General features: G+C 44.7%; 1 protein-coding gene across 5 annotated transcripts in view; it reads right to left on the bottom strand.

Annotated features, from left to right (window-relative positions):
• OSBPL5 (oxysterol binding protein like 5) overlaps positions 1-25,896 on the bottom strand; it is a 111,845-nt gene that overhangs the window by 71,524 nt on the left and 14,425 nt on the right. The window contains exon 2 of one of the 5 annotated variants that reach the window (XM_062576694.1): positions 25,444-25,491. The exons of 3 other annotated variants lie outside the window; for them this stretch is intronic. In XM_062576694.1, the coding sequence (XP_062432678.1) occupies positions 25,444-25,446 (3 nt within the window). In that variant the 5' untranslated portion in view covers positions 25,447-25,491. Of the gene's footprint in view, positions 1-238; positions 328-25,443; positions 25,492-25,896 lie in introns of those variants that run through there. One more of the 5 variants, XM_062576696.1, reaches the window with a different exon arrangement.

Genomic DNA, 25,896 nt, shown 5'->3' with positions numbered 1-25,896 from the left:
GGAGCAACTCCAGAAGTGTCCACGCTTTCACGGAGAAGCCCTTGGCTCCCCCAATGCCTTCACTCCCCAAGGAGCCGTGGGTCAGAATGAGCAGCCTGCAGATACCCCAACTCTCTCTTAGTATGCCATGCTAACAGTCCTACGTGTACTAAAGAGCATTTTTTCCTAAATACAACCCAGCTGTTTATAAATTCATACTAATCTTGGTAATATTAGTAAAGTGGGTTGTTTACAGTACCAAATCACGTTTGATGGGATGTTGCTTTCACCAAAGCTGTTGCCCACGTAGCCTATGGAGAGAAAGGAGCCCTTCTCAATCACAGCACTCTCACTTCCGAAGCGTAAGAGAATGGAAGAACCACCGATCCCATGGCCAGATCTCAGGAGGAGACCGTGGTCCTCTGAAAGAAGAGTAAGCCAAGACTTAATTCATGGTGTTAACATCTATCATGTACCACAGAAACTTCCCTGCCGCCACCATTATTCCTGCACGTGACGCTTCTCCGTTTCACTACAGAGCTGGCTTTCGGGAGTGGGACACCTTCCCACCTTGCAGCCACCGCTGCACCCCAGCACTGAAATACGGTACTGACAGCATAGAAAAGCAAGACAACAAAAGGTGTTATGCGCTAGCAGCAATAAATGGATCAGCGTAGAGAAGTACCACTCTGCAGACTCAGAGCCATACTTAAAGAGACCCTATTAAAAAAAGAGAGAGAGAAAATTACAGCCAGTGTTTCTTGCAGTTCAAAGGAACCAGGATCCCAGGAGCCACAGAGATGTGCAAGGAGAGTTAACCAGAAAAGCAGCTGAAAATACGAGGTATCAGAAGGCAGAGAATAACAGAAGGCAGAGCTCCGACGGCAGCGATGGGGGACAACGAGGAGAGCAATGCGGGTATATTCACCGTCCTTGTCCCTCTAGGAAAATTACTCATCTTGGGATGTTTCTGGCTAAGGGGCTAATCCCGGAAATACTTTTTTTCACATGCTTAGTGCCTGTTCCTGGGACTGTAGCTATAAGAAATAAGCCTGCTAGAAAGGATGGGTAGATCTGGGCCTTTTGGCATCTGTTAGAAAACAAACCTTTCCCCAAATATGCAAGTAGGTCCCCCGGAGCAGGAAGAAAGCAAGTCTGGAAATAGTTAACATGTGTTTATAAGTTTTGCCACATCTGATTGCTGCTTCCAAACTCTCCATGAACAACTTGGTGAGCATCCAGTAAGTTTTCCAAGGCCCGGACCCTGAGGAAGGACCACTGTGTGTAATATGCACTATTGTAATGATATTCCCAAATGACATGATACAGCTGAGACAGGATTTGTGCTCACTGCCCCGTTAACTTGAATGATCGCCACGATGCCAAACAGCAGCATTTTGTGGCTGTTTTTTGTTCTTCTTCAATTTATCTCAATAGACAAAAACTGCAAGCAGAAACCTTTGATGGAAGCCAGGCTGCAAATCTGCCCTGGAGTGGAAAAACATGGGAGAGATTTTGCCCTATGAAGAATAAAGTACCATAGGACTGGAATCATCTGACATTTCAGTTTAAGTCCCTAACCAGCTGAAGTAGTTTTGGAATTTTCACCCACAAGTTTTACATATACTGTGGGAAAATGTGAGCAAAAGAGACAGAGAGAAAATCATTTTTCTCTTCACCTAAACGTGCAAGAGCTGAACTTCGACCGAATTCCGTCACTGAGACGGGAGAATGAACCAACGCTGTACGTTAAAATACAACACTGCCTTCTCATCGGTGCCCATCTGCCTCCATACAACACCAAGTTATCCAAATGGTTTTGTTCCAAATCCAGTCACTCATTTGCAAAAATCGCGATTCCACCCACAGTTTTCAGTCTGGAAAACGAGAGCTACTAGCTGCCTCTCTTTGCTAAAGGTGAGCACGTGTCCTGTGCTTTGCTCCCGCCGGGCTGCGCCGTGGAAAGCCCCTGGGCCACTTTCAGATCCACGCTTAGTGCTTCGGCCCAACGCGGTCTGTTCCAAGGACTTCACTACAGAGGATTTGGGGTAAAAAGCTGGGCCACCGAGGATGAAATGGCCCACGAAAGCTTTTCTTGGTAAATTTTATTAAGACTTGACAAGTTTCAGCAATAGGGTAGTTATCTGACCTTTCAGAAACGTAGTTTGCAACAATCAAAACTTGGTGTCTTCTGATCACAGAACGTGGTAGAGATAAGTTATTTTGATGCCTCCTACCACGATTTCAATACTTCTGTACACTTTAAATGACACGTACTACAGATTCAGTCAATAACCTGTTCAATGGTCCGTTCTTTCTGCCTAGCCAGTGCTGACTATACAAATGTACTAGGCATTTACATTAAACTGCCCGTTGCACTTAATTTGCATTAACTGTAATTGCTTAAAGATGAGTTTATTGATTGGTGCTGCATGAGGATAGAGAGTTTCACTGAACCAGAAAGGAAGGAACATCCATAGAAAGCAAACAGACTCATTTCTTCCAGCACTCTTGTTTTCATACACAGACAAATGTTGTGTATTTTATCTTAAAATGAAGCCAAGACCTTAAGGCTGCATACTGGGTGCCTGATGCACCAGCCTCCAACTTTGAATCCAGCCACACAAAAGCAGAGCCAGAAACCTCCAGTTTCGCTCCCTGTTGTGAAGCTTTTTGCTTTAAGGTTTTCAGCTCAACAAATTTTTGCCTTCAAAACAGCTCCCCCCCAAAAAGAATGTTACAGCAATGGTAAGAAACTCAATAATGGACCCACATGCAATGAGAAACAAGGATGAGAAACCTGGATGCCAGCAGGGCCTTTCACACCTTGTCCTTTCGTGTTGAGCGGAGAGCCCACCGCAGCACTTCCTCTCCTACGAAACGAACGCCCAGTGAGGAGGACGAGCCGGCCTGCACCCCTGCGGCCCTCCCCTCCCTCCCGCGAGCACCGGGCAACGGTGCACGCCGGCAGCACGACACAGTATCTCGACTGATATTTCCAAATGCTCTCACTGGAAAAGATTTATACCCCTACCACCGAGCCTGCCCCTGCAGGGAGTTCACCTCTGCGCAAAACGACGGCAAGTGACTAACAGGCAGACAACTCGCGTCAAAAAAATCCTGCACGGGAGAAAAAGATCATCTATGAGGATACGCTGCCTGTAACAGAAGAAAAAAAAAGCACAAGAATAAAGTTTAGTGCTATAGATCCATGCACAAAGAGCATCACAAAATCCAAGCTACTGCCTCTGGATTTTGCTTGTCAAAGTTTTCCTCTTACAAATAAGAAAAGATCACTGCCATCTCATCAGCAAGATAACAGCATGGCTTAGCTTACGGTGTGGAGAATCACAGTTTACCTTATGCACACACGTTACAAAGTAACTTTGAAGTGGTAGAATCAAATGATAAATACCCATTACAACTGCAGAATTTATCCTTTACAAGCGCTTAATGCCCATTCATAGCTTCTGCTAGAAAAATAAAATACGAAATTTCTCCACCATGAGCCACTCTAGGTGGACATAAAGAACAGCAGGTCTTCGTTTGCCCCCAAAAGAAGTAAACTTCTGCTAGCTCAAGCACCTGTTATTCTCAACACTCTGCTCTCCATCTGAGAGCACCACACAAGCACCTTTAGCTCCTTGGCTGGCAACAGCTCCTCTTTGATCCGGAGACTGGCATCAGGAATATAAGGAGTACAAGCATCTGGTCCTAAATGAAACCCCTGCTAGGATTTTCGCTGTCCTTACATGACATTCACTCAAATCAGAACTCCGGCTTCAAAAAAACAGATCTTCTTGGCATCTCACCAAGCTTGTGCACCAACCTTGCTTTTATCAAAGCAGAGTAAAATTTCAAAGCAACTTTGCTTGTAGGAAAAAGAAAAAAATATATATATAAGGAAAACAATCAGACCACTCAGTTCAATCCAACTCCGCAGGAGCTAACAAAACTGGGCCTCTTCATTGAGTGGAGCAGTCCTTATAACCGGAGCTTATTCCAAGAGAACACAGCATCGGGGACCGGAGGGGCAACCCAGCAGCCTGTCATTTAGCTGCCGTTAGCTCCAAGGGTGGATACTGTATTTCAACAAAAGCAGCAAAATGCATCAGGATGAAATATGAATATTGTCACAAAGCATCAGTGCTCCGACGCTGACCTGGTAAAAGCCGGGACCACAGCGCGCCCAGGTTTCCTCTTCAGGACAGCCTGAGCACACGCGAAGCTCACAGCAGAGGTGGCTCCCAGCTGGCACAGCCGGGCACCGCTCCCCTGAAACCAAGGTTCATTTACTGCAGGGAATTTCTTCGCAAGTATTCCCTGAGTACGCAGGGTGATCCCATTTGAAACACCCTACTGCAACACAAATGTTGTTGAATATGGACTGATCTCTGGTAATCTCCCACACAGTGAGTAACGCCATACACCACAAATAGTCTGATCTGAATGAGTGGTTATGATGAGTAAGGGACTACTCACAGTGGGCAAAGGTGAAAAAAAAATCCGTTTTTTGCTGGTTATCACAGAGAGATGGCCTTCTATTATTGGATAGATGAGTCTGACAGTGTGTAGGGAGCTGACTCATATCTGCTTTATCGTTAAAAAGACTTGTACTGACCAAAGGAAAAAGTAGCTTCTTACCTTGTATATAGCATGGGTTCAGTGTTTCTAAGTAAGCAAAAAACACAATTCTCTCCGCTCTGCTTTTACATGATTTAAGTGACAGATAGGTACAACCTGCCTCAGAGGTTAGCATGTGCTGATGAATGTACTGAGCCCGTAACATCTAGGCTGGGCATTTGGCATGTTAACGACCCATTTTGGAGCTTACGCGACCTGGTGTCCTCACACCGCACAACGAGCAGGTCCTGTCCTAAGCAGTCCACTTGCCCACTCACACGCATACTTCCAGGGGTACTCCGACAGCAGAAAAGGTTTTCTGTGTAAATGCCCATAAGTTTTACAGCACTCTTAAGTAGCTGTCAAAGTGGTTAACGCCAGCAACACTCCCCAAATTTCTTACTACCACCATAGTACTGGTGTTTCCAGAAGTAACATGAGCTCAAAAAATGAAACAAGCTCTAACTTTCTACTGTAAGGAGAAAAATCTCCCACTTCTGCTTCTCTCCAAGCTTCGTTGTGGACACTGCAGCACTCGCTGCACCAGAACGTCTTAAGTGAAAGCGTGACTGCGAAGGGCAAGCTGACTTGCTCAGGGCTGACTCTGAATATCTAAGTGACCGTGTGTGCAGCATCTTGTCATTTAGTCATGCAGATCTGATGATCCTGTGGATATAGCACTGGACTGGGAGTTAAAGAAAATTCCACACCTGCAGTTCTGCTTTCTCTTCCATGTTTAACTGCACGTACACATAGGGTGGGGACTTTCACTCTCCCTGTTGGGCTAGCACATAAATAAATTGGGTTTTGGATCCCAGGAGAAGCCCCAACATACTGTCAGACTTGTTTGCATGGGGAGTTACTCTAGAACGGACAACCCTGTGCAGAAACCCTTCGTCTGGAAGAGGAATGCCTTTTTCCAAGACGCGTTCGGCACTCAAACAGCCAGGCAGGTTGTGATTCCTCACCACCATTTTCCAAAAGCGGTGGACTTCCCAAGCAGAGACAAGCTAAGGCTCGCCAGCAGCTCCGCTTTTCGTTTCCTAGCTTTAATCCTCCTGTCCGAAACAGTCAAATTCTCCATGACAGAGGCACCTCCAATTGGCCTTTTCTTAAGACTCACCCTGCTGGTCACTGGCAAACCATGTCCCAGGCTGCTCTGTTCATCAACAGAAGTGAGAGTACAAATCTCCTCAGGGTGAGGAGAAAAATCCATTAAACTGGAAAATGAGGTGAAACGGGTCAGATTCGGAAGCATCTCACGCCTGAAGGAACAGCAGCAAGAAGACAACAGATGGGAACAAGCAGACGCCCAAATCCTGCTTCACTTTTCTTCTGGCTTTCTGCTGCAGAGGAGAACCAGGGAGCAAAGACTATTGCCACAGAGAGACCACAACACCAGGAAAACTGAGCCTTCTGAGCAGACGTCTGCTTAGAGTGGACAGGACCCGACAGGACAAGCAGTACTAACCCCCATACACTGCCAATAAATCCAGGTGCATATCAGAACATCACGGCTTAATTTTGATAATAGCCAATGGCAAACTGAACCCCACAGTAGTTTACAGCAGCCTTGCGGTTGCCCTAAATTACAACCCATCTGCAGCAGACTCCAGGAAATTGTCAGTCTGGTAGGTGTGTGTCCTAGCAGTGCTCTCCTACGCCAAGCCACTTCTTGCATCTACACTGTCCAACTTCTGCTACCAAAGTAAGGCTCCTAAATTAAGAAATGAGTCCCTCTGAGGTCAGCGGGAGGGGAGAGAGGCTCCTCCCAAGAGTGACTCAAAGCAGCAGCCTCTGTTAGCAAGACACTAACATCCCTCAGCTCTTAGCACTGGCACTTACATCTAAAAGTGTAAAGGAGTGATGATGCCCATCGAAGCTCCTGTCTGTTCCTCTCAGCACTATTTCTGGCTATACAAAGGATAACTACCTTCAACCACCAAAGCGACACTAAGGACTTGCACCTGGGCCAAGGTTAAGTTATCCTCCCTTAGACAGGCTGCAGCTGCACAAATGGAAGCATATGGAGAAAAAAATCCCAGACTTGGAGTTTTCAAGATTGGTAGCTCATGACCTGGCGCAGAACTTGGTGCAGCAGGCAAGAACATAATTTTTGAAAAATGCACTATGGTGACTTTTGCTTCCATGCAGAGCAGTATAAAAGCAAGAAGCCTCCAAGAGCATCACCGTTGTTCCTCCCTATGACTGTACAGCACTTGGCTAATTGCTACCTTTATCCTCGCGCAACCAAAACCGGCTCCTGGACACCAGCTGATTATCCTGCAGATGCAGCTGTCCCAGAAGATTTCCATGTGGTGGGAACATGGCAACAAATAGTACTCAGTACACTTCCTGCTTGAACACTTCCTGCAGACCAGGCAGTGTCTGCCCTGCCCCACAGTGGCATAACACAATTTGTGTGCCACTAAACGCACACAGCTGCAAGGACACTCAGCATCGCACAGGCCGGTGGCTGGGCCTTCCCAAGCTGCGTCGCTCACTGCGCTGGGCAGGGAGGACCCACTAGCTGTAGCTTTGGTGCCTTTTTAATAAGGAGCTGTAAGAGAAAGTAAATTATTACTTAAGACAACATTCATTATCTAGAAATGAGAAAAAGATGCAAGTAAAACATGTGAAATAGTTATTTTATCATGAATGAAACCCTTCTGTCCCAGGCTGAAAGATCTCAAAAAACTCTTGTAATCTATTTCTTTTCCCCACATCCCTCCCCAAGGCAAGACTGAATATGCCTAGCTCACGTCTGGTAGGTATTTCTCCAGCTTGCTCTTGCAGACCTCTAGTGAGGAAAACCGTACAACCATTTCCCCTCCATAGCCTTTTCCAGTGATTTATCATCCTTACAGTTTCATGTTTTTTCCTAACGCTCATTTATTTACTCTGAGAATCAGAATGCCACAGGCAGTGATAGACACCAAACCCATTAATGTCACTAGCATAGCGTATATTTAAGGTTAGCCAAGACTTCCCAGTAGAGAACAGCTACTTACAACTTCCCTAAATTTCAACCGTTTGTGCCAAAATTTGCTATCTCAGTCAGTTGCCTTAGGTTTAAAGGATATTTCAACCAAAGATACTCAGTGATTTCTATAAATGAGTAGAAATAGTGGGTTTTTTGCATGCTAGTACTTAGAGACTTGGAAACCTTTAGTATTTAACCCCTTCATTGGGGATCAAAGTCCAGTCTAGTGCTGCTCCTGTGAAAATGTACACAAATATGGCTGAGCTGCAAGTTTTCAGTCCAGCTTCACACGCCGCTGCTGGAGGAGCTTGGGAGCCTGCAGCTGCACCCAGCTCGCCTGGCAGCATGTCTGGGATAAGCCACAGACATGCCTGCAGTTCATACAAGTAACGCACCTTCCCACCAAGCCTCTTCTGCCTTCACTCATGGCCTGGCCCTGGCAAGCTGAGCACTGGAGATCAGATGATGGTGTAAAAAAAGGGGGGAGAAGATGCAACAGTCCCTAAGGCCACAGTCAAGGACCTGCTGCTTCAAGCTCGGTGGCAAATCCCTGACAACTTCAGTGGAGCCAAAGGTGGTTGCTATTGCCATGCCCACAGTCCGCCCTCCCACCTCTCCGGGGATCCCTCCTGCCCAAATACAAGGCGCCCTGGCAAGGCAGAGGAGGGGAAAAGCTTATGCCACTGCTCTGAGTATAGCACCCCATCTGCCAACAGATCAAGTATTGTGGTTCTCAGCGCTGTCATCTGTCTTTCTTCACGGGCTCAAAGCTTGCAAAATTAAGTCATTGATCCATCAGGCTGAAGGATAACACACTCCCATCTGCAGCTGTAAACTCAGTCCCAAAAATGCCTGATGGACCGCATTAATTCCCACTCTAATTACCTTCTCCCGCTGCTTTCCATCACAAGGTCCAGACTGGATGTCCATGGGTGCAGGGCATTTAGTGCAAAGAGCCAGCTTTTCACAGCTGTGGCATGGGTCACATCAGCATTTTGCAAAAGGACCACTTAGGAGGAAGCTCTCACTTTGCACTCAGTGAAAGGGAAATAAACTCTTATATGGGGCCGGATAAGGTCTGGAAAAAAACTTGGATCTCTTTGTGGTGTGATTAACTGTAACAGAGTTGTGCAAGTAAACACAGGAAGGTAAGCAAGAGCAGAGCCATAACAAACCCAGCACATGGGGATACCATCACCCATATTGCCTCTTTATGTGAAATACATTTACCATGTGTGTCCTCGCCGCTCTGGCTGCAGAATAGTTTGCACTTTTTAGGATATGGCATTTAAGAAGGCATACAGAAATGAATTTATCAAACTGGGCTAATCTCCGAAGCTTTTCTTCATTCTTGGCTTTACACGGAAGAGTAACTTCTCTCCTACAACCATTCCTCCAAGTCCCATCTCTGTCTATACTTGCATCTTGTCTATACCTATATCTGTATCTAACACTTTATTTATGTATGTAGGTCTCCGCATATATTAAGTTCTCTCCTTTCACATTGCTCCTACAGGAATGATGTTAAATGACAGGAAAGAATCCTGTTCAGACAATGTCCCAGACAGAGGTGAAAGTTCCCTCGCACTATTTTTCAAACTAACCCCCTGCCAAGTTAAAAAAAAAAAAACCCTCAAGTGCTTTTGTGCCGAACGGAGCGGTTCACACCAGAGAAATTACTCAAGTGTGCAAGTGTTTGCAAAAGAGGGGCCTGTCGCCGTGAGCTTCCCCCGCACAGCTCAGGGCAAATCGGTAAGCCGCTGAGTGCACTGACTTGACTGCCCTCCCATGCACGTAACAAAATATCCTCAGATTTATAAACACAAAAAAATGCACCTAACCACAAAGAAAAGCATCATTTTGTTGCTCGAAAAGAGAACAAATGTTTATTATACCACATTTTCTCCAAATCCCCAAATTACCTGTGCAAGCAGGCATGTGAAAAGCTGAGTGCATGAGTTTTTTGGCTATAATCGTTACTGTGTCACTTTACCGCTGGGAAAAACCGTTACTGCAATCCGTCCTATCTTCATAAGGAAAGGGACTTCATGGTGTAAGAGGTCTTCTTACGTTTTCAGCTCTGCAGCATACGCTCCTAAATAGAGCACGGGCACTCTGGAAACAGCCAGGTATTCAAACGCTCAGTTTCACAAACAAGCGTCTTGTCAGCCTGCAACAACCCAGAGAGGAAACTCTAAATGCAAAACAGTGCTCGGTCCCACACTATTTAAGAGAAGCAAATCGGAACCACTGCTTCGGCGTGAGGGGAACACCTCCGGTTTCAGGAGGCACCAGAGCTGACCAAAGGCAAGTAGCTCATACAGCAAAGCACCAAGCTATTTTCAGCAAGTTTAACAGACTACGACAAACGTGAATTGCACTCTTTATGCACACTGCATAAGCTGGCCTTCAAGATGAATAAACAAGACAAAAAATATGCAAAATTTACAAAGACTAGCCATTTTGCATAAATAGCTAGCAGGTTGGCGTTTATTTTAAAATTGTCCGAACTAACAGGCATTCCCAAAATGTACCAACAGTTCTGCAAAGTGAGGGCTCTCAAGCAAAAAAGCTGACATTTTGGAAAATAAATTGACATTCCTACAACCTTGCCTCGCATAAAATCACTAACTTAAACAAACAGTTCCTGCGCACTGTCAGCTGTGAAAAATCACTGCAAAAGGTACTGCTGTTTTGTACACAAAAGCTCTCCCAGAACAATAAAAAAAAAATGAGGCTTTTGTTTTCAGTGTACTTCCTGAGACACAGAGGTTCCTGGCAAAGATGGAAAGTATTGGCAGGGAATGGGCAGCTGAAAATTAATCTCCTTCTCCTTCGCAGCATCTTACCCCGCTCCTCACAAGCTGTTACCACGGCTGTAAAGCAGAAAGAGGCCTATAAAGCTGAAAAGAAGCAGTCTATGTGCAACGTCAGTTTGGGCACAAGGGGCCAAGAAAAGCTTCCCTAGGCTTCTCGGGGTTTCAGACTCCATCTCTAGGGCAGCAGCACCTGGTGACACCTATCCACAAAGCCAGTCCAGATGAACACACTTTAATCTGCTGACCCTCTGGGTTAGTTCCATCATCAGGTATTACATAGGTAATTTATGAAATAAATGAAATCCCAGCTCTTGAACTCTTTGATACCTTCAGGCAGACCTAAGGAGATAGCTCCAGTTTGCCAAACGCAGAAGAAAGAAATTGAAGATTACCTTGGTGTTTAAAATGACCAAGGAAATCCCTGCCAAGACCAGCACAAGCAAAGTCATATGCTAACAACAACTCCACACCAACTGCCCTGGTGACCAGGAGAGGTTGTGCTGCCACACAGGTAGAGAATGAGTCTGTGAACCAACACAGACAGAAGGGAAAACCCCAAAACCCAAATGCAGCAGCGGTGTGCAGCACCTCTTACCTCCTACTGTGGTACGTCCTGCTCCAAATAGGCCAGGTACACAGGGCCACAACAGTCCTTCAAACACGTACCCAAGAACTCATAGTATACATCACTTATAGCAGACTTTGGAGCAGGCTTCTTACGTTTCTATCGAAACCACTCTTGCAAGGACACTGCTGCTGCAGAGCTCATGGGGGGACTGACTGCATGACCTGGCTACCTTCAGCAGCCCCATGCTGCTCCCTCTCTACAGTCATGCCCCAGGTCAGCCACTGTCTCCTAGACACATATTCTGCTTTCAGCCACGTTAACATCGTGCTGCCTTTGGCATGTAGGGTCATGCTGTGACACGAGGCTCTCCACGGCATGCTCTGAATACGTAACGTGGGTACAGCCTATGTCTCCTCTGCAAGATGGCGACCTGTAAAAGTTACAACACCCGGTACTGAGCAGTCACACTTGCACAAGCGTCAAGAAAAACCCCATGGCCTGTGCAAGTCTTACAAGCGTCTGCTGCTGCAGACAACTTGCTTTCTGTACTTTCCCCCTGAGCACCATGTGAAAATGATTAAACAGACCCCTTTTGGTGCCCTGCTTGCTTCGTGACTGCAAGCATTTTCCTTCCAGTTGATGATGTGGCTTTCTGATTTGGTTTGGATGAAGCACAAAAGGAAGGAGTCATTCACTCAGAATAGCAGAATATTTGTTTTGCATGACTCATGCTGAACTCAGACAACTTCAGCTGGATCTCAGGAGCCCTGGCTAAATGCAGCACTGCCACTCCAGGCTTGGGAAGCACATCTCGAAGAACAATTTGTCCCTTGCAAAAGGTGTTTCTAAGGAAGATGACACAGATGGAATTGATTAGTTCATGTGACTTGCACGTTAAGAGGTACAAGATCAGAGTTAGTCTTTTCCCTCCCCATTTCTGGGAACATACTGAAAAGGAAGCCTGTAACAACACACGCCGAGTCCAACGCACTCACCCGCTAGGAAAGCTGCTCACGCAACGATAATAAGGGGTCAGTAAGGAGCAGATGCCTGCTGTTGCCTCAGAACACAGCAGCTGGACCAAGGCAGACTTGCTAACAGCAGTGAACTGGCAGTATGCTGGGTTTGCCATTTTCTATAAGTTTATTTGGCATCTCCTGCCAAAACAGTCTAACATTGTAAGCCCAGCAGCTTTGCTGCAACAGAAAGGCAAATTAATATGAGAACATAGCAATAATCTCAGAGATGGACACCATGAGGGCAGTTGAACCAGTCACCTCCCCATAGGTATTAAAGTGAAAATCGACATGATCATAACTATCTTAAAATTGCCTGCTTGCCGTAACAGACTATGCCTTCCCCTAGCCCCAAGGCAACGCTCCGACCACCAGCTCTGCTTGAGGAGGACACACAAGTATAAAATAAGCAGAAGTATTGCATCTCTCCCCTTTTCTCAGAGATGTGCCCACACAACCCTAAGAGAGGACATGTATTTGAGGAGAAGCTTTTGCAATGACCCCATCAGCTAACAGAACTCTATGCAACAGCACAGCTGTAGCTCCACTTAGTAATTTGGAAATGATTTCTGCTCTCCTCCCGCAAATACCAGTAGATAATCCTGGTATACGGCACTTGCATGAATGGTGCCCTCAAAAGGAGCAGCAATAAGTCTGTAGCGCTCAGCAAACATAGAAGTGTTCAAAGCATCAGGACAACTGGCAACAAAACCTGAAGTCCGTCATCTTTGCCCATGCGGCAGAAGCCAAAGCAATACTGTGGCCACCAAGACACAGCTGCTTGTTAGGCTGTGACCAGAAAAATATTCTGCTAAACCCTAAAATGCACTATTTATATTTATAGCTGAAATTAGTCTTCTTTACCTCAGCTCACACTGTATTTAAATGCACACAGAAAGATGTTTGTCTCTGCTAAGATCACATCAGCATAAATTTTGAGATAGTTATTTAGACAAAAATCAGCTCTTTTAGGTTTTTTTAGTCTTTCTTGGTTATAACTATTTAGAAAGAATAACAAGGTTTTGGTGGTCAAGTTTAAATGAATATTTCCCAAAAGCTTCTCAAAATCTCAGAGACCTGTACATTTTTGGAGCTCTCCTTCTCTTTGGGAAAATGACTTAGTATCTCTGCTTCTATCAGTGGTAGTTCATCTAATAGAGACCAATGGGACTGGATTAAGGAGATTTGGATTTGCTCTTTTACTAATGTCTGATTTATAAAACTGTACTTAGGACTGGATCAGCATTTCCATGCCAAGGATGCAGTCTCTGGATCTTGGAACACATTCGTACCTGGTGCCAACACCACTCCTCCCCAGCTGAGACTTCACATACATCGCCAGCACCAAAACACACTTTTTACCTTGGAGACAGATTTTTTTTTTTTTTTAATATACATATGTATAAATACACACACACACACACGTATATATTTCTCCTAGAACACCTAGAAGGAGAAAAGATTTTCTACATCTCATTTGCTTGGTTCATTTTCACTTTTGTTACTACAGTGAGGACAGGCTTTTACAGGAAAACTTTCTCTTTGGCTTCCCTCAAACCGAAGCAGGACCCACATTCAGCAAGTAATTTACACTGCTGATTTTACATTGATTTCACTGAGAATGGGTCTGTATTTCACTAGCTTTCCCATCAAAGTCGCTGAGAGTTAAGATCTTAAACAGTCTGCTGTGCCTGGCCCAAAGTATCCGCTGCACTGACTCATCCATTTCCAAATCACAGCCAGAAAATCTTCTCCCCATCTACAGTTCTCACTTCCCTCCTCCGCTGTTCCTCGCTATCAAACTCTGTTCAGAAATACTCTAACACTCTACTTAGCACAGGTCTCTGCACGGAGCTGCATCCCCATTAACGGTGTTTTTACAAACCCCCCAAACACATTTGGAGATCCTGCTCTTGGGACTCGCCAGGGTAAGATAGAATTAGTTTGCAGCTCTGTCTCATTCTTCATGGAACAAGGATGGGCAGGCTGGCGAGATCCCAAGTCGTTACCTGTTTTGTGTCTCAACTGATAAATAGACATCTGTTATAAAAGCTAACTTGGTCCTGCAATTTAAATTGTACCAAAATGTTGTTTTAATACATATTCTGATAGCAGAGCTCCTTGCTAGTGTGTGAAAGGGTCTTCTAGTCAGAAAAAAAAATAATGTAACAGGACATGAGGACAGGATAAAGAAAAGATGCAACTAGGGACTCATGAGCAGAAAAACAGGAAAACACAGGTGTCAGACAAAAGCCATGTCTGTGACATTAAAAAAGATGCCGAGAGAAGCAACAAGGGAAGAATCTGGCTACAATTGCTGCCCTCCGGGTCATGATTTGTGCTGCTGCCATCATCTGCAAATGCCACAGAGCATCCAGCTCTTCCACCAGCATGGTACTGATGAGAAAGCCGCAGGACAATTTTTCCTTGGCTTTCTGATTTAAGAAGCAAGGTAATGCCTGGTTCATTACACTGCAACAAATCCTTCATATAATGCTCTGAAATCCCAGAAGCGTTGTCGATAAGCAGCACTGAAGTTGCTACTGCCTTCCCCTTCAAAGCAATACGCTCTGGTAGGACCCAAAGGGCAATTCTGCTCTGCCCACCAATAACTTGCTGGATGGAGCACCTTCTTTATTAAAGAATAAATAAATAAAACAGATACACTAAAAAAAAGATAAGCCTTTTATTCCAGATAACTGAGAAAATTTAAAGCTTCTGTATCTAAAATCCAGCTCCTTTTTCTTGTACAAACTCCTACCTACAGCTGATGCTTTCCCATTTGCTACCTGGAAGAACTTGCAAGCTGCCTGGAGAGAAGTTTCTCACACCTTGAAAAATGACTCCAAGGACTAGGGGAGCATGTGTAAATATCATTTTTTAAATAAGTGCAGTTTTCTTCCATAAGCAGACTAGGTAGCAATAGGAGAAAAGCAACACTCTGTTACGTGGCACTGCAGCACTAAGCCAGAGGGATCTGCCGAGAGCCCGTAGCTGGCTGGCTAACGCCGTTTTCTGCATTCCTGCTGGGAATGTCATGAGACCAAAGGGGAGCATCCGAGAAACTCGTAAACTATGCAGCTCTAGACAGTAAGGCATTTTCCTCTCAGAGAAAGACTAGAATAATTATGAGGCTGCGTTTGTCCTTCAGCGTGACTCCTCATGACCGCCAGAAGACTCCCGCATGTTCGCCAAGCCACAGCACTACATACTCGTGAGTCAAACCCTACAACTCATGAGGCTGGCCTAAAGAAAAAAAAAATCATGAGATTTAAAAATAATACTTTCTCTGTTTTTGTTTCCTTCCTGTTTTTCAGTCAGGAGTGTCAAGATATTCAAGATGTTTCGGTGTTGATAGTATGTCTGGATAATCCCTTCAATTCCCACAGGCGGGTCTAAAGGGAAGCATCAGGTACCCCACGTCCGACGAGACAGGAATAAGAAAGCAATGATTTAGCAAGACACCCGTCTATGATAAGAGTGTGAGGAAGCTTTTCATTCCATTTAAGTCAGCTGGAACTCATGTAGAAGATGTCATTTTTCTAAGCCAAGAAGAGATGAATAAAACCTTCCTCTGCTGCTAGGTGGGTGGGAACTCAGTCTAAAAACTACCTGTTCTTCCCCTCAGAAGACAGGATAGGGAGGAAAAAGAGCATCGTGAAAAAATTCTGCTAAACTACATAGTAAAAAGAACCAAAAAAGCAAACCTGGGAAGGAGGAGAAGGGAGATCTAGCACCTCATATATTTGAAGGAGTAACACAGAATCAGTTAATGCAAGGAAAGGGCGCACTATCGCGACCTGGGGAGGTCATGGATGATCCAGCGAGCAGTTGTAGTTTGTGGAAGTTTAGGTGGTCCCTAGCACCAGACTCTTCCTTATTCCCCAGCTGCTAAACCATGAAAACCGTAAATGTTCAAAAAAATCCTTTCCTGTGCATGCTGCTGTAACTGATATGGACATACAGCATGGCCGTAAACAAGGGTAAGGGCAAGGCAGCCCAACCAGGAACAGGACAAACAGTCCAAGTTCACCACTGCCACCAGATGTTTTGGCCTCCAAAGCCTCTCATCTCACCCCCCAACATGCCCATCCCTAGCCCCATTTTCCCCTTGGGCTGCTCCTAACCTCTGTCACAAACCTTCAGCCTCTCCTCCTCACCAGAAACAAAAGCAGGTAGAAGATCTGGGATCTGTTTGCTTCCGTTCAGCCCCTCTGCCACAATACAAATGGGTCTCTGGATTTCACGATATCCATGAGAAAAACAAGTTTGCTGCCCTTGACTCTGCTGGAAAATCCAAGAGAAGTAGCAGGTGCGGATGCCAAGCTGAGAGCAAGGTACAAATGGCTCACACGTCCTGCAAGACCAAACCTGAGGGAGGGATCGCATCAGTGGATACCACTCAGCCTTCTCTCCACTCTGCCAATACCAAAAAAGAAGTTACCTTGAGAAAAACTAATCAAGCTTTGTGCTGGCATATCTGAGAATAACTAATACATGAGCTGTGCCCTGTCTTGAACAGGGGCGCTAACAGATCAGCTCTGAAGAATCTCGTTGTGGCAGCTTAAGAAGTATCTGTAGGCTGAGATGCATGATTTTCTACCAGAGCCATTGCGTTAAAGCATGTTTTCTTCTCCCAGTTCTGCTATGCGTCCAGTTCCCGCAGGAAAGGGATGGGAGCACGGAGCAGTATCTTTCACAGCTGCAGCAGCAAGAGTCTCCCCAGCACATCTGTCAACACCCAGAAGATAGAGCACAGAAAATACTCAAGATGATGACTGGACTATGTAAAAAAAAAAACCCACCAATCACTATTTTAATCAGCCTGGCAGGAGAGCTCAAAGGGTCAGAAATGAATTGTGCTTGCCCATACCCTCGCTTTGAGAACATTTTCAAGGGCTCATTTCAGAGCCATCTGAACTGCAGCTGCAAATTGTACACACAATGATTTGTGCCAACTACTGAATTTTCATGAAAGAGAGCCTGGACGTTCACCCTCAGACGTTTGCCTCTATATATCATATGTCAAAATCGATCTTGAAGGTTGCTGAGTAAATGCCAGTGGCAGAAGATTTGGACAGTGAGATTAAGGGGCATACTAAAAAAAAAAATATATATATATATATAGCTTCAGCCTGGGAACAAGTCTCCTTGCTCCGATCTCTGTGGATCGGCAAGAAGAGATGGACTCCTGCAGAGAGGGTTTCGGCCAGCCTGGCGCACATCTTGCCCAACTTTCTACCCCAACCAAGGCCTGGGATTATTTAAGTCATGCTCCTCAGTTGGAGGAAGAAAGAATGGGTCATTTTCTGTTAAAAACTGAAGTTAAAAGCAATCAGCAATTCTGGATGCCCAAATGTAGAGATCATAAAAGATCCAAATTTCAAAGTAGCCACAGTCTGCAAGCCAGACTCTTCTCAAATGTTTCAAGTAGCTTATCAAAGATTTAAGGTAATCTGAAATCAGGACTAACATTTGAAAAGTCTTGACCAATGTCCACATCCATGAAACCCTTTTGGGTCACAGCCAGAAATCAATTTGCATATTGGATTTCCCAGGAAAATATCCTTCACTCAGAGAATGGAGTCTGGATTTCGAGACAATATTCCTGACATAGCTGTCAAAGCAAAACCAAGAATATAGGGTCCTAAAGGCTCAGGTCTGAGGAGAAAAATCATGACTCTGCAGTTAGAGCTGATGAAATAGAGACAAGAAAACAGGGAAGTGAATCTTGAGATCAATAGTTTGAAACTATGTTCTCAGCTGAAAATAAATAGATGCTATTTTTGAAGTGTCTAAGGATAGATGAAAGCTTTTTATTTGCCTTTGAGGAGACAGTCTCCAAAAATGTCTCCGAATTAAAAAACTGAATTAACACAGTACAGAAGTAATGTGACAGAACGTCTGCTGGCTTTGAGAAACAAACAAACAAAAACACCCAAGCACATAACTGTTAGCATAAAAGGACAGAAAAAAGCATCTTTTTCTGAAATACTCATTGCAGCCTTTTATTCAGAAATTACACAAACTCTATTTATACCACCTTTCTAGGGCAACAGTTCAGCACAGCGTTCAAGTGCAGGCTCAAACATTCCAGTTTAGCAATACACTGAAGTATCTAAGTACGTGAAAAGGGTCAGCGGGGTATAGGCAAGCAGAGACTATATATGCACAGAAGTTAAGCATGTACGTTAGGGTGTCCCTGTGTAGGATTGCATCGGAGCACAGACGTATCATCAACATTAGCCTTCAGCTTGCAGGGGCCTACAACCTGAGCTCTTGGTTATCATTACTATTAGGCACTTTTTCTAGCACTGAAACTTTCTCACCTTCAGTGGTGTTCCTGCAACATCCCAAATATTGAATATTTTCAGTCTTCCTATCCATGCATGCAGAATGGGCTTCTGCTGGACTTCAGATATAGTCTGGGCCTTTCACATGCTTTGTAGCATCTGTTCCTAGGAGTAAGGTTATATTGAACAGGAAAGTCCACAACTCTAATTAGATTTTATTTCCTTTCAGTTCTTATGCACAAATGAGAACATCTACCTTTCCTTCCGATGCCTCCTGTCAAGTTTTAAAAGCACAAGTCTCTAGTAACCTCTGCTCTGCTAATAAACATCAAAACTAACCCTCAGCTAACACCACATCCATCACTGGCTTCAATGGATATGAAGCTAAACCAAAGGTGACCAAGACTCAGCATTAAAACAGATGAAGTGGGAAAGAATGTAGTTCCAAGCAAAAATTAATGCTGCTCCTAGGAATTCAGCGAGAGAGGCTAAGCATTTACATTTCTGCATACCTCCAGGGAAGAAAACATGTTGGTAATACTATAAGGTCCAGAGAAATCAATGTGGAAAGCCATAAACTGTCCTCGGAGCACCAAGGTGAGCTGTGATCCTGCCTGCACAAAGTTCAACCCCGTGGTAACCAAAAGATAGATGGTCATATCGACTGAAGCTGGGAAGATGCAAGAAATAAATAAATCATACCCAAATGAGCTGCCTTGAATGTGGGATCAGTAGCATTTAATTTTTCTTTAAATGTGACTATCAAGATTTAGAGCAATGAAGTGACTTTTATGAACATTAAGTACTGTATATCTGTATTAAAATAGTCTTTGTCTTGCTAGGCAGAAGAAAACTACGGGGTATAATTCTCATTTACAGCAACAACAGCTTTCCACTAACCTGGCAGTGTAAAGAAAGATAAATGTTATTTTCCCCATTTTAAAATTCCTTTGCCTTGCTAGAGAAACAAAAAACATCCCAATGTGCAAGTCAGCTGCATTTTCCTTATTTTAAAGAGGATTAAAACAACTTTAAAATGAAATATGATAAACGGAGAAAAAGTCATAGCTAGTCCCTTGATATTCTTTATAGTAGGAATTAATCTAAAAACTGTTTCATGTAACTAACAACAATAAAAAAATTAATACCTATGTAGATCTCATTGCAACAGAAACAAACAGGAACTGAGGAGACCCCCAAAAGCTGAACCTTTTCAGGATCTGCCTGAAATTTAAATGATCACGAAGGGCTTCTGGCACAAATAGGAAAAACGAACAGTAAGAAAGCAGCAGGACTAATGACGTCACTCGAGTTTTAAGACAGCTCATGGCTGAAATAGCTGGATTACTGGGAAATGGAAAGTATGTAAACACCCTTTGAAAAAAAGATTTGGGAAGATCTGGGGAACTACAGTCTTGCAAGAATAATGTCTGAACCCAACAACTTAGTGAAGATTATAAAGGGTAGCATTCACAGATGCCCACACAAATAGGACCTCGCAGCAGAGCCAAGGTGGCTGCTGTAAGGGGGAGTCCTGCTTGCCAGATGTCCTACAGTAAGTCACAGCCACGTGGCTGAAGCTTAGCCAAGTCCCAGGATCCATCGGGCTTTCAAAACGCATCGTGACAAAGCCCCTCGCCCACAGCTCTCAAAAGCAAAAGCTCCAGGACAAGAAGCAAAGTCCTCAAATAGATAAACATTTGTTTAGAATACAGGAAACATAGGACGGCAGTAGGAGCTCAGGTCCCAGTGGCAGGGGGCATCAGCGAAGGGAGGAGCCTACACCAGAACTGCAGAAGAACCCTTCCCAACCGAGCAAAGGGGCAACAAAGCTTTGTTTAAATTCACTGCAAATAAAGGAAAAGTGATCCAGATGAAAAAAAAAAATCTCAACTTTGCATATAAAATGATGGGCTTCCTGCTGCTAGAGGGTTATAAGGGTTGCATAAGGGTTATGGTAAACAGTTCTTTGAAAAGCCTGACAACAGACAGGAAAGCCTAACAGTAGTAATTACCAAGGAAAGAGTAGGCAGATCATCATATCACTGCAGTACATCCAGGGATGACCCACATTTTCAATACTGCAGTACACAGGCAATACTAATGATGCTTCCTGTAGCAGGGCAAGATGATTCCTACACCAAGCTTTTCCTACATAAAATTGCATTAATTTCACCTTCAGTTTAGATCTCTTCTTCATATCTGAGGACCTGAACCACAGCTGCAGGCAGGCATCTAAGCTGAAGCGTTTCCATATGTTGCGTCAGGGAACGGGTTGTGTTCATTCTGCAGCCATCACCTGGGCGATAAGCAAAAACAGCCCAACGGGAACAGCAGCTGCTGCAAAATTGTTGCTCATCTCCTGGTTATTCCCATTTTGACTACGGGGAAATCACAGCTTTGTCCAGTGTATCTGAAAGCTGCAGTAGGTACCTGATATAAATGCGAATTCCTTGCTGGTCTGCAAGCAGAGAGTTCATTAAACACAACTTGTAGGTCTAATACTTAACCAACACGACCATGGGAAAAGTCTGCATTAGCTCAGTCCAGAAGGTGGCTGCACTTAATTGCATCTTCCATCAAACACCCGTTTCTCTGTGAAGCACAGTAGTGAATTGCTGATCATTATTACCAATTTGCCGAGACACTTAAAACATCAATCTCCTTACGTAGAAAGCACTTGCTGAAATTATCACCATTTACACTGCCCGGTGAGCTTTTGCTCCCCTTTGCAATTTGGGAGTAGGCCACCCCACTAATAGACTCCTCAGCAGGTTTAAGGTAGGCATTAGTGAGTTCTCACTAGCAATAATGGTGTTGTGGCTTAAGTATCAGTAAGCCCTCTGAAAGGCAATCACAGATATGTCCATAAGCTTCCTGTGCACCAGGGCTTGTGCAAAATTAAATTCCAACCACAAAAATTAAAATCAAGACTGGCTTGTTCACTTAATGAATTGTTGAGGTCTTACAGAATAGCTTTAATTTTAATAAACTGAGGATAGAAATACCAGTGAAGGGGGTACTTGATCCTAAAACAGAAAAAAAAAATCATTCTCTGATCGCTATTGTGTTAGGCTGGGGATGGAGATAACTGCCGAGAGTTGACACATTTAGGTCTGTATTTATCCAATCTTATTCCAGGTACCTCACTCAGAATTACCCTCCAGAGGGGCCTGGGGACCAGCAAGTGGTCCCACAACCTTCACACCTCAGTAACGTGCCTGAAGCTTCAGAGGACTATGGCTCTCAGGCCCTACTTCCCTCGCCCAATCCATCCCATCCTAAAGGCCCTTCACGTGCAGATCGAGCACACCGGTCGCTCGTAAGGACAAAGCGACCACACTCCCAACTCATTTCCACAGTGGTAACCTCAGTGGCAAGTCTCTGAGTCCTACAGGCATCTTTGCCTCCTTTCCTTGTCCCATTAACTTATGTTAAGTCCATAAAAAGGAACATTATGATGCAAAAATCAGAAATGAAGGTACAGGAGGCAGTGGCCCGAACTGCCGTTCTCTTGAGGCAGCAGCTCATTTTATAGCAGTTTAATTCCACCCAAAATTGTATGCAATGCCGTAAATCATTCAGATAGCTACTAGCATCTCCCTTCCACAGATCCTCAGTTTGTGTATTCAAAAAGCCACATAACAAACTGTCGCAAGAATAAAGCTACATATATCAAATTGCAGCCATGCTACATTTGAAGGCTACAGGATAATCTTTGCCTGCTAGTCAGTAAGTGTGGCTGGGAGTTTTTCCTAACAGAACTTTTAAAAGTTTTGACAATATAGTACATACTGCTTATTATTTTAATGATCCCAAATCTTGCAGAGGCAATGCAAAGTCAAATGTGTGCAAGCTTATGGGCTACCTGGCAAACTGGGCTTCCGGCTGACTGCAGAGAGCTGAGAATTCACCTAAACTTCAGGTGTTAAACCTGAGGATATAAAGGACAGAATTAAGCAGTTAACTATGAGCACAATTTTAAAACAAAACAAAGCAATCACGAAACACATACAAGGGGACATCCGCCTTCCAGAGGCGGATGTGCAGTTTGTTACATGCCACATTCTCACCAGCCTGTTCCTCTTCAGCCCCTTCCCTCTTGCTCCTCAACTTCTGCAAATGCATCAGGAAGTGCTCCCGACACTTAAAACGCCCCAGCTCCTGTTCTGCTATTCAGAGCAGTCAAAGACTACATAATGCAACACTTCTGGCTACAGTCCCCTGCAGAGGTATAGGCTAATCGAGCCTGCATCCGAGAAATGCTCTCGGCTCTACCCACCTTCTGCTCAGGACACATCTTTCTCCACCAGGCTGAAATAAAGCTCAGCTGCACAAGCATTCCACTAGGGACCCAAAGACGACACGAGGGCAGACGCATCGTTATCGAGGGCGCGGAACAAGAGCTGCAGGAGGACACCAACACAGAAGTTCAGCGAGGCACCAGGCCCAGGTGGGGTGGGACGACGCAGGGCCCCGAGAAGCAAGAACGACTCCAGCTCCATGTCAGCCCTGGCCAGAGGCCTCTGCTCCCTGCTTCCCTGTAGCAGCGCTGGCACCGAGGCCATCGCCATGGCAAATAATAAAGACATAAAGAGGAAGAGCCAAGCGCCCAGCACGGCAGGGCTCGGGGTTGCTGCACTGGCTCGTGTGCGGCCAAAATGCCTCTGCCTGTGTCAATTATTTGGAAGAGCTACCAAAGAAAAAAAAAAAAAAATCCTGCTCGCTGTAGGCCGTCTGTTCTGCTGAAAGGCAGAGACCTAAGCTTGGCTCCATCAGCCGGCACATTGCTGAAATAAAGCTCGCCTGTAGCAATAACACCAAGCCAAGCGCAGCAGCCAGCTGAAAAACAAAAACGCGCTTCCAAGGTGGAGGAGAGGTTTGCCTTCTTGCTGGCAGAGAAAAAAAGAAAAATAGTGCCAAATATACAAAGGGAAAAAAAAGATAAAAACACATGGACCCCACAAGCTTTAGGCACCCTCCTACGGCAGCTGACTGCGCAAACGCTGAAATCGTCCAAGGATGCTGCCAGACCTGGGCCCCACTCAATCCCTTTAAAGTCAGAGATGTCTCTTCTAACATAACTGCAGACAAATTGAGCCAAGCAGGACTCTTCCCAGCAACCCAAGTCCTGCCTAGTGCTTCACAGAAGTGCCGGGGTCATGAGATGTGGAAGCTGTCAGGACCCGGACCCAGGCAAGGAGTTACTAGAGGCTCTGGCCAAGTTTTAATTCAAAAGGGGTATACACTTAAGTTTGTCATGCGAACTTCTTATCTGGGATTTCCCAATTCATGTTTACAGCAGCCTCTTGCGCCCACTGATTGGAGGAGTTGGCTGCAGTCCTGCAAATAGCAGCAAAACCCTTTCCGAGCTGAAAAAACACTGCAAACAGTTTGCAGCAGTAACAAAAATGAAAAAACTTTGATGAACAATGTTTTGCTGGGAAGAACAACATTTTTGACCCATTATAATTTTTTCTTGCAGGCACAAGCCTTTATCACTTCAAAACAAGACAGCTGGTATGCAGTGACTGTTGCTTATCATACTGCCTGTAAATGCTTTCCTGTTACCTTGATCCTTCACTTCTTGTCATCACACGGTAACACCGTACATCCCTGGGACAGAGAATACTTGTCTTCTTAATAAACTAGGTCTGTGTAATATCTAGCACAATGGAGCTTTGATCCCAGATCCAAAGGTCTCTGTATTACTATACAAGTAAACAGCAATATTCAGTCCAGACAGCAACAGCAGCCTAGAGAAGCCAAGTCCTGTAGCAAATAGTTGCAGCAGGCAATTGCTTGGCAGAAAAATAAGCTAACAAAAATGAAAAATAAACCTGAAAGGATTAGAGTGAAATTGCAAACTACTTCTTGAATATTATATTAGAATTGACATAGGACTCAACTCTCTAAACAGGCTCTTTGTAAACTGTATTTCCTATTATCTTCTTCTAATAGCTGATTAAGCCCTCCAACCCCACGGGCCACGGCAGAACGCTATCCAATCCCTGCTCACACACTCACACTGTTTTCTTGGGTGATGTAGGCTGCCTGGCTGCATAAATCAGAGCATAAATCACAGAAAACAATTGAGCACCACATTCCCTGTCACTTGACTTTTCAAATATTTTTGCATAAAACCACCCAGGACAGCAAAATATTTTCATAGGTAGGAGGCATTTAACCATCGGAGAACTTTCCCAGTCACCAGTGACGAGCATCGATAAAGCACCGACACTCCTTTACTAAAACGCTTCACCCACAAGAGGCTAAATGCACTCACTCACCTCCCTCTTCACTTCTGCTGGAGAGCCAACAGCTGTGTTTGAGTAGGACCCATGAAACCACTTATCTGGGAACCCTGGTCCTGGAAACCAGTCCCCACGGGCAAAAGTACAAAACAGACCCCATTCGACAAACCACTGTGGCAATCCACCCACAATGGCCACTCCAGGCTATTTGTGCATGTTGGGAAAGTCCTCGCAGGGAAATAACCTGGCCAAGAGGTACAAGTAGAAGCGAGCAAGGAGATAAAGGGACACGCAACACAACGTCTATCATTATGGCCCTTTCTTGCAGCTATCAAAGGAAAATTCATACAGGATTGCTCCCAATTAATCCTGCTGCTGCATGGGCTACAGGGGTCCACACCAAGAAACACAACACATTTCTTCTCCACCGCTACATTAGAGATCACAAGAATGCCATTCCTTATGAGTTAGGGCTTTAGTGCAATTTAGTCACATCTGTAAAAACTTGTGCATGTAAGAAGGCCCCCAATTTTCATGGAATTACTTTTGCAAATACATGCACTCTAGCACGAGCAACTGTTGCAACAGAAAGACTGAAAAAGCAAGGGAGAAGGGGAGGGGTAATTTATATTAGTAAGCCCACGCATGCGGGACCTCATGTTCTCTGCACAGAGCCCTTCCCTTCCTCATCTCCTAATGTTCTTTTACCCCTGCTCTTAAAGATTTCTTCCAGGGCAACATAATACAGCACAGTAATGGTCTGCTAGCAGGTAATATGTTCCTCAACAAAGTGAGGCACATAAAAATATATATATATATACTCTTGTCCTGAATCATATGGACAGCTTGGAATTAATACGCTGGCTGGCACCTATTGACTATGATCAAAGGTGTATTTTAAAACTCACCATAGCAACCCGAGGATCCAACCAGTGGCTGCCTGTTTCTGAGAAGAACTGAGGAAGAAAAGAAATAGAGAAGCTAAGTCACTACTAAATGCATTTCCGCTCCTCAAAGCACATTCATTTAATAGAGCTGGTGCAGCTACGATGGAGGAGTGCAAGGAAGGACACTGTCCATGCCACAATGCCCAGTTGTACTTGTATTTTGGATCCACCTGGAGTTAAGGCTGCATGGAGCTGCAGACACGGGAGAAGACGGAGCGGCTAGTCCCACAGCACTACCTTATGCTCCCACCAGACTGCAGCTCTAGGGATGTCAAACCTTTCAGGGTCTTCCTAAATCGCTTCCTAGGGGGCTATCTGTACTTGCCACAAAAAAGAAAAGAAGTTTGGGATCCATATTTAGAATGGTTTCTAACAGATTTTGGCTGAGCAGCCAGAGCCAGACTGGAGGAAACA

The sequence above is a fragment of the Rhea pennata genome, chromosome 5 (genome assembly GCF_028389875.1).
Source record: "Rhea pennata isolate bPtePen1 chromosome 5, bPtePen1.pri, whole genome shotgun sequence".
Taxonomy (NCBI): Eukaryota; Metazoa; Chordata; class Aves; order Rheiformes; family Rheidae; genus Rhea; species Rhea pennata.
The sequence above is the reverse complement of the archived record's forward strand: the minus strand, read 5'-3'. Positions and strand labels throughout refer to the sequence as shown.